The sequence below is a fragment of the Mandrillus leucophaeus genome, unplaced genomic scaffold (genome assembly GCF_000951045.1).
Source record: "Mandrillus leucophaeus isolate KB7577 unplaced genomic scaffold, Mleu.le_1.0 Scaffold767, whole genome shotgun sequence".
In the NCBI taxonomy this organism is placed as follows: Eukaryota; Metazoa; Chordata; class Mammalia; order Primates; family Cercopithecidae; genus Mandrillus; species Mandrillus leucophaeus.
The window spans coordinates 21,647-31,160 of NW_012108330.1; the positions used below are offsets into that span (position 1 = coordinate 21,647).

General features: G+C 40.9%; 1 protein-coding gene across 1 annotated transcript in view; it reads right to left on the minus strand.

Annotated features, from left to right (window-relative positions):
* Positions 1–2,918: 2,918 nt before the first annotated feature.
* The window catches only part of GIMAP2 (GTPase, IMAP family member 2), a 13,087-nt gene continuing 6,491 nt past the window's right edge, over positions 2,919–9,514 (minus strand). The window contains exons 2-3 of the mRNA XM_011966597.1: positions 9,372–9,407; positions 2,919–4,238 (exon numbers count right to left, since the gene is read on the minus strand). Of these exons, the coding sequence (XP_011821987.1) occupies positions 3,253–4,238; positions 9,372–9,399 (1,014 nt within the window). The 5' untranslated portion in view covers positions 9,400–9,407 and the 3' untranslated portion in view covers positions 2,919–3,252. The remainder of the gene's footprint in view (positions 4,239–9,371; positions 9,408–9,514) is intronic.

Below are 9,514 nucleotides of genomic sequence, written 5' to 3' on the forward strand. Positions count from 1 at the left end.
TCTTCAATACCTAGTTTATTGAGAGTTTTTAACATGAAGGGATTTTTGAATTTTATCGAAAGCCTTTTATGCATCTATTTAGATGATCATATGTTCACTAATCTTTTCTTTTTCAGCCTAATGTTTTGCTAGCCCTATTCAATGTATTTCTTATATCTTTTATGGTGGTTTTTATCTCTAGAGGTTAAATTTGGATCTTTTTCATGTCTTCCATCTTACTACTTAACTGTTTTAACATGTAGCATACCATTTTAATAACTGTGTTAATGTCTTTGGCCGATAATTCTAATGTTTTTGTCAGTCTAGGCTGGTATTTATTCATTGATTTATCTCTTCACCATTGGTCATATTTTCTTGCTAATTTTCATGTTTGATAATTTTTTATTGGATGCCAGACATCTGGTTTTGACCTTCTTATGTGCTGAACATTTTCGTACTCCTGTAAATATTCTTGAGCTTTCTTATGGGATGCATTTAAGTTACTTGGAAACAATTTGATCCTTCAGGTCTTGCTTTTAATATCTAGTAGGCATACTTGATAAATTTTTAGTCTGGAACCAATTATTTCCCACTAGCGAGGCAAGGCTCTTCTGTGAACTCTACCCAATACCCCACAAATCATAGGCTCTCTTAGTTTTTATGGTCTGTGGTGAGTGCAGGATACTGTCTCCTGTAATATTCTTGACTGGTTCTTTTTGTCACCTCAGGGGGCTTCACCACATGCATGTGGTGATCAGTATTCAATTGAAGACTCAACGGGGACTCTCTGTAGGTGTCTGGATTTCTCTCTCCGTGTAGCTGTCTCATCTCTCAGACTGTTATGTGAACTCTTAGCCACCTTTGTATCTCCAGAATCCCAGCTCTATCTTCTCAAATCAGGGAGTCTGCCAGTTCCACCTGGTTTCCATAAATGTTAGTTTTTTTTAACGCTGCATAACAAATTACCACAAACTTAGCAACTTAAAACAGCATAGATTTATTATCTCAAGATTAGTGTGGGCAAGGAGTGTAGACATAGCTTAACTGTATGTTCTCTGCTTTAGGGTTTCACCAGCCTGTAATGCTAGCTTAAGTCTAATCAGAGGCATGACTAGGGAAAGATCTGAACCCTCAGGATGTTGACAGAATTTGTTTCTTTGTGACTGTTACTAACGGTTTTGACTTTTTCCTGGATGTTGGCTAGAGGCCACCTGCAGTTCTCTGCCATGTTAGCCCTGTTCATAGGCAATTCACAAAATAGAAATTTGCTCCTTGAAGGCCAGCAGGAGAGGAAAAGCAAGTCTTTGTGCAGCCATATAAATCACTGGAGTGACATTCTGTCACCCATGCCATGTTCTATTGGTTAGAAGTAGGTCTCAGATCCCACTCACACTCAAGTGGAGGAGTTCTACAAAGGTGTGAACACCAGGAGCCAGGAATCATTTGAAGTCATCATAGGGTCTGTCTGCTATACCCTCTCTGTGTTGTGACCTGAAAACTCTCTCAAGACAGGAGGCTGGGACAATTGAAAGTCTTGTCTTGTTTTCCAATTCTCAGTGATTACTCTGTTCAGTGTCTTCAACACTGTCATTTTATATCATTTGTCCATTTTTTGGTTGTTTCACATGGGGCAGGAAGTGGGTATCTGATCCTTGTTATGCTATTTTGATCTGACAAGGAAGTCTGAACTCTGATTTTTAAATTTAGTTTTTCTGTCTGTTGTCAGGGTATGGAAGTGTTGTAGCTTTTAAAAAGTTGATATTATATTGAGATTCATTGCTTTACTTTTATTACCTCTATCTATCTAAAATTATTATTTTTCTTTCTCATCAGTACTCATACCTTTTATTTTTATTTCTGTTTTTAAAGTTATTAGATAGATGAGACCTGTGGTAAAATGCTAAAAGAAGCAGTGATAGTCTGCATCTTTTGTTGTTCTAAATTTTAATACAAATGCCTGCAATGTTTGAGAGAAATTCTCTTTTTTCATCTGTCCACTTTTAGATGTTTTTCAGTATCTTTACATTGATTTAAAAATTTTAAAAGTTTTTATAACTGCTGCTCACAGAGGAGTTTATGTAATCAATTCACTTCCCCATCATTAATAGGAGTATTCATCATTAACTTTTTAAAAATCAATTATAATTTGATTTATTAAAATTTTATGAGTTTTTTCAAATACAGTTCATCATCTTTGGTAGTTTTTTGTTCCTTTTTAATGTGTGTGTATGATATTTTAAGAAATATTTCATAGCTACTTAGTACACTGTAACTAGTACTGTGATATTAAAGTTTCTGAGTCTACTTCCGTTGGGTTTTTAAATCTTTTTGATCTTGTTCATAGGGACATGATTTAGGTTCACTTTACTGAATTAAAGTGAATTAGAGATGGTTTCCTGTAGAGAAGATTGCATTTGCTTCTACTGGATGTCAAGAATTCAACTAATTTTGGATAACTTTAGTCTCCTGGAAGGTCCTAAATTACTACAGAACACTCCAAATCAGCTTTCCAATTTTACTGACAACCCAAGATTGATTTCTTCATCTCAGGATTAGTACCAGCATTTGTCTATTGGTCAGCTCTGCCTTCCTTGTTCATGTATTCCTCATGGGCCTCAACTCCAGTTTGTGCTCCTCATTTAAAAAAAAAATTGTTTGCTCCATCTTTGGAATTTTCTTTATTTTTCTGGTGAGCTCATCAATTATAAAAATTCTGTTTCTTTTAATAAATGTAGCCTCTATTTGCACCTAGCAAGATGATGCTTTAGAATATCCAGTCCAATTTACTATCTTTTCTGACATTTGTCTTTACCTATGTTTCAGTGATCAATCTGAAGGACGTCCGGGCTAAAATCTGGCTAAAATGAGTCATGTGTCTACTTATCATTTTCTAAGGAGAAAACTATAGAAGAGAATTAACAACATATGATCAAAGGAACTTTACAGTTTATGTAATATTATTTTATTGCCATTTTCATTATATTCAGTAGAAACAGTAGTACTAGAAAGAAGAAAATGAGTTTTTAGGAACATAAAACTGGCTTTAAATATTTGAAAATCAGAGGAATTTTATGTTTACAGATTTCAAAAGGCTTTGATATTATATTTCAATGCAGACAGTAACTTACCATGTGATTTGGTTCATTAATAATTGGAGTGATGTTAAGATTTAAACATTTCATAGAATCTCAAATATGACATCAGGTACCACATTTTACAGGGAAAGCACTGTGATTCACCCACTAGTGAGTAAATAATAACTGGGATCTGTAACTATAACCTAGGAGTCCTGCGTTCTAGTCTAATAACTGTTCTCGAAACTATCATTAACTTTTTGGGTATAATAAACAGCAAGCTGCAGAGTAAATTGCACATACTAAAGAGTAAGCAACAAAACAAAGTGCACATGCTGTGCAATATGCAAAGCAACAGAATTAGCAATCTGAGACACAACTGAATACAAAATAAAACACACAGTTGTGTTTTGATTAAGGCTCTTTTCAGGCAATTTGCTTCAGCCAAGGCTGTGTAACTTCTCTGAGTTTCCATGTACTTTATAAGGCTCTCTTTGAATCCCTTTAATTTTTGATCTGATCCCACAGATCCACGTTTAGACCTCTGTATTAGGCTGTACAGCCCATTGGTATAGTGATCACCATTTTTCTCCATCAACAGATCCTCAATCAAGTCCATTAGCTCCTTCACTTGGTCATCCTGATTTCTCCCTTCAGCACGGTTATTAAAGGCACAGATTCTCCCACCACATGCTGCCACCAGCTTGCTTAGGGCTTTGTTATCAGAGTTGCGCGTGTAATCCATCAGGGAGCCACCACTGAGGTCTTCCTTGTGGGTAAAGAGGACAATTGTGTGTCCCATGGCATCCTCTCCAAAGATCTCCTTCACCCTCTGTGCAGCCTCCTGGTCCTGTGAGGTGTAGCGGCCCAGCTGAGTCACCAGGAGCAGCACATGGGGTCCTGGTGCGGAGAGCAAGTAGCACCTCTGCACCTCTTTGTACAGAGCTTCACAGTGGTCCTTCCAAGAAAACATATCTGGTGTGTCAATAATGACAATCTCTCTATCTCCCCAGCTTCCCTGACTTTTGCTGCAAGTCTTAGTCAAGGTCCGGGAACTCAGCTTCGATTCAAATGCTTGCTTCCTGAGGATGCTGTTCCCTGCAGCACTTTTGCCGGTTCCTGTTTTGCCCACAAGGATGATTCTCAGCTCAGATCTGCTGGCACATTGGCCCTTTGCATGTGATCCTGTGAGGAGCAAGTTTACTGTGTTTATCACCACATTGATCATGGCAGTGGAATTTTTTTTTTTCTTTTTCTGTCTTTTTTTTGAGACCAAGTCTCACTCTGTCATCCAGGCTGGAGTGCAGTGTCACAATCTAGGCTCACTGCAAGCTCCACCTCCTGGTTTCACGCCATTCTCCTGCCTCAGTCTCCCGCGTAACTGGGACTATAGGCGCCCACCACCGCGCCCGGCTAATTTTTTTTTTTTTGTATTTTTAGTAGAGATGGGGTTCCACCCCATGGTCTCGATCTCCTGACGTGATCTGCCCACCTCCGCCTCCCAAAGTGCTGGGATTACAGGTGTGAGCCACTGCGCCCAGCTGGCAGTGGAATATTTTTTAATGGTAAGGAGGTATTCCCCATTATGTAAAAGGATACTCTCATATCTATTTCATGTATGAAATGAAAACTAACTTGATTTCTCTAGGACTGCAGGATATTGCCATTTGGAGCCTAGGAAAACACACCTGGGGATGAGATGGATTTAGAAACATTTCTCATCATGTAGTGGTTGCCTGAATCACTCAGTCCTGGATCTCTAGAAGAAAAGTTCTCTGGAGATCAGAGATGTGTAGGCAAGGCCATGGGTTCCATCTCAATGTGGGTCAAGTGACCTGGCTCTGTTTCAAGGCCAGAGGTTTCTCCTCTGACCTTTGCTGGGCAGAGTGGGGTCATGACTACCAGGGAAGTGTCTAGACCAGCAAAATATTAGAATGAGCAGTGTAAAATTATTTTTATTAGTGAAGAAATAACTCAGATCTTATAAAGGATATCATAATTTTGCTTAGAAAGGATGGCATAATTTTTGTATAAGATAGTCACAGAATATGGTAAACTTCCCTCTCTCTTTCCCCATTTCCCTTCAACGTGGGTAAGATTCTGGGGGGAGGAGTGAATGGGGACAGAGGTATGAAGGAGCTTGAGACTTTAGGGAAAAAATGTGTTTCATTCATTCCCCCTAAAGGGGAAGGCATAGGAGCCATGGTGCCATTTCTGCTGGTCCACATGGCAGTGAAAGGAATGACTTGTCTAGGGCGGGTTCATGGAAGACTCAAGATGCAGCTTTGTAGTGGAGAGATGAGTTATTTAACTTGCAAGGTAGGGGTACTCTGACTCCTGAGGGTTAACTCCTTGATTCCTTTACTGTAAGGGAGGAACATTTGACCTGTATGAATGAAATGGAATACCATGATAACAGAAGAATCTTTCTGGAGGGAATATCCAAACAAACTAAGACTCTTCTGCTAAGCCCATTGCCTTTTGGGGTTTAGCTGTTCCTTACTCTCATGTTGCAGAAATAAAGTTGGGGAAAGAACGTCTACATTGACTACAGAATATCAGAGCTTAGAAGGAACTTAGACTGTACAAAGAAAATGAGCTTTCTGAGAGGCAGCATGCAGTGGTGAAGAATAAAGAATCTGGAGCTGGATTGCTTAGTTTTAATTGTCTTTCCATTGCTAGTCATATGATCTTGGACAACTGATTAATTTCTCTGCATCTGGAGAAGATGACGGTTTACTCCATGTGGTGGTGTTCTAAGTATTAAATAAGTTAATATATGTAAAGAACTTAAAAGAGTGCTGGTGCACTAAAGCACTTAGTGAAAATGAGGCTAGGATTGTTTATAGCAACCTCCTTATAGAGGAAGTAACTTGCATGCAGCGATTAAGTAACTTGGACAATGTCCTAAATAGTTAGTGAAATCTACCATTTATTGAGAACTTTTAATGTGCCAGGATCTGTTCCAAGTGGTTTACCTTCATTACCTAATGTACTCCTTCTAGCAATGGTATGAGTTAGGTGCTGCAATGCCCACCAGGGGTCTTGTTCTTATTTGGTTCAAATGACCTCTTGGGCTCACAGAACTGCCGTGGGCCTCACTGGGACACTAGTCTACTTTAATGGAAATCTTAGCTTGCCAGAGGGACAATGTTGGGCCTTCCACCTAGTGGAAGTCTATGCAGCAATTCATGGAACACTGCAAACTGTCACCTGGGGATGTCCCAGGGCAAGAAGATGGCATCTTGAGCAGTTAGAGAAGCCACCCGGACTCACAGGAGCCAGTGTCTCTTGTAGCAACCCTAGGGGTTTAGCTTCCAGATTCCCTGCAAGGAACATGAGAGTTACAAGAGTCACTCTGCTCAGGGAAGTTCCAAACAGCTTCCTAGCATGTATTTATAGTTCTTTCAGCATAGATATAATTCACCCATCAAGAGAAGTTTTCAACTGTAAGTAAGGTTCCTAATAATGTTATAGACATTTTACTCTTATTAAATTACTAGAGAATCTGAGCTAAAACGTTTAACCAAAGATTAAATTCTCAGGCAGAAAGGGAAATGGTTTGTCAACCTTTTTACCCATGGGTTTCTTTTATTCACCTTATTTTACACATGAATCTGCAACTTGGCCAAGAACTTAGAGCTATTAAAATTAACCAATTTTGTAAATGAAAAAGCTGGCAGTTGAACCAGCCCATTTTCTATGCCTGAAGTATTAGTGCTTTGCCATGCTGCTACACTAATACTTGTTGCATATATTTAAGTATTTTCTCTTCCAGCCAAATTGGCCAAAACTTATGGACATTTATTCTTATTTTCTGTATGCCAGTGAAGTTATGGCCTCACAGTGGGCAGGCAATGTACACTTTTACTTAAAAGGAAGCAGGCATTACATTACAGATTTCTATATTCTGAAAACAGCAGCCAAGCAGCTCCTGATACACCTTGCTGGTGCTTGCTTAGAGGCAGCCAAACTGCACCTTTAACCTTCCTCTCGCCTATGAAAACAGAAATCAAGGGAGTCACTGAAGAGAACCGGTGGGAGTCCTGAGTTTCTGGCCTCCTAGGAAGTGCAGCCTCATTCTCTCCCGTGGGGAGGGTATAGGGAAGAGAATTCTCTGCATCCAAAGCCAAGTGAGAGGGTCTCTAAAACATCCACTCATAAATATTGGGCACGTCACCGAAGTTGAGAGATAGATAGGTCATTTCCCAGATGGGTGTCTGCTGAATGACAGAAACTGGTAAGCCTATCCAAGTGCAGCAAAGTGAAGAGAATTCTTGAGCAAATTTAGAGAGAAGTAAGATATTACCTGGAGTTTGGAGACATGTATAAACATGGAAATTGGTGTCTATTTCCTTTCTGGAGAATTCTAAATTTTGAAGGCAGACTAGAGCCAACTAGGAGACCAGGATAAGGTGTAAGAAGCAATGGCTTAGGGGGTTTCCCATGGACAGAAGGGATCTTACAGAAAATAACGAGGCACAGCTGCCTTGATGAGGCCCTGCCAAAGGCCTGCCTTGTATGGCAAAGGGAGTGCAATAGTAAGAGGAAGCCAGGGGTGCCATGAGGGTGGGAGCAGAGGTCTAGTTGGATAATTCAGCCAGAGAGGGCACAGCCTCTGGCAGGAAGTGTGCAAAGCATCAGCCCCATGGGGCCGCCACAGTGTCCTTGCACAGTGGAGGGTGTCTGCTGTAATGGGGCATGGGATGGTGGTGAGGACCAGCCAGGAGACAACTGCAAAGACAATGGGACTCAAGCACTCCACTTTCTTTCTCCAGTCACCCATCCTCCTGCCTGATGGGGAAAGAAGGACTAGCATGAGGGTTGAGGAGGCAGAGCTGGAAGGGAGAGGAGGACTTTTGGAAGGTCCCAGAGTTCAGGCTGAGGCTGAGGCTGAGGTAGAGGAAGGAGAAACTCATACTGAATGTAAGTTTGATATTAGATGGCACCGAACAATGCAACACCTGATATATGTGTCATAGGGACTTTAATAGACTATTCTCCTAGTCTGCATTAATCATAAAGGCAACTGCCTGAGATGGCATCAATAAATCAAGATTGTGGCCAGGCGCGGTGGCTCATACCTGTAATCCCAGCACTTTGCGAGGCTGAGGCAGGCAGATCACTTGAGGTCAGGAATTGTAGATCAACCTGGCCCACATGGTGAAACCCTGTCTCTACTAAAAATACAAAAATTAGCCAGGCATAGTGACACATGCCTGTAATCCCAGCTACTCAGGAGGCTGAGGCAGGAGAATCACTTGAACCTGAGAGGCAGAGGTTACAGTGAGCCACAGAGTGAGACTGGGCCACAGAGCAAGACTCCATCACCACCCCCCCAACCAAAACAAAAGGAAATCAAGATTGCATAATAAGAGGCAGTGATGGGAGGAAAAAAAGTTGTTTCTCATTTGGATCGCAGAGTTCAGCTTGTTAATAAACAAGTTCCATACACAATGAAGCCAGAGACCTCCTATTTCTCACAGGTGAGGGTTGAGTGTGAAGGGAACTTGGAAGGGAGGAAGATCTGGGCTCTTCTTGATGTAAGAGACTGAAGATAGGGCTGGCGAGGGGCAGAGAGTGAGGAGGAGGGAGTGGGAAAGGGGAGGTCAAGATACAGAGAGAAAGACACCCATACCATACAGATAGCAGAAACAGGTGCAAGAAGAGGAGAGAGAGAGAGAGGACAAGGGAAAGAAAGGGAATGATAGAATCAGAGACAGAGAGAGAGAGAGAGAGACAAAGAATCTATAGAAGTGTGAGAGAAGGAAGAGAAGACTGAATGGTAGGAGAAGGAATATTTCAAAGAGATCTGAAAGATTTGTGCATAAGGGAAAAGCCTGGATGCATATTTTGGATACTGGTGAGTATTTTAACAATTTTCAGGCCAGATGTGGTGGTTCATGCCTGTAATCCCAGAACTTTGCAAGGTCGAGGCTGGCGGAAACCCCGTCTCTACTAAAAACAATAATAATTAAAAAAAATAGCTGGGCATGGTGGTGTGTGCCTTTAGTCCCAGCTACTCAGGAGGCTGAGGCAGGAGAATCACTTGAACCTGAGTGGTGGAGGTTGCAGTGAGCCAAGATTGCGCCACTGCACTCCAGCCTGGGTGACAGAGCGAGACACCATCTCAAAACAAACAAACGAACAACAACAACAAAACCAAAACAAAAACCTGCAATTTTCAGCTGCCGGTGGTGGTAGCTGTGGGAGTTAGAATAAGATCCTTCATTCTTTTTTATTTTGCCCCAACATCATCAGAAGAGACACACACACACACACACACACACACACACACAAGAGAAGTCACTTTCTTACCCCAGTGATTGTGTTCATTTTGGTCCATTGGTGTTCCTGAGAAACAGACAGACAAGAAACTTATTTTTCAGTTCTAAATCCTGAAAGATCTTTATTTTTCTTTTCTTTTTCTTTCTTTCTTTTTTTCTTTTTTTTTTTTTTTT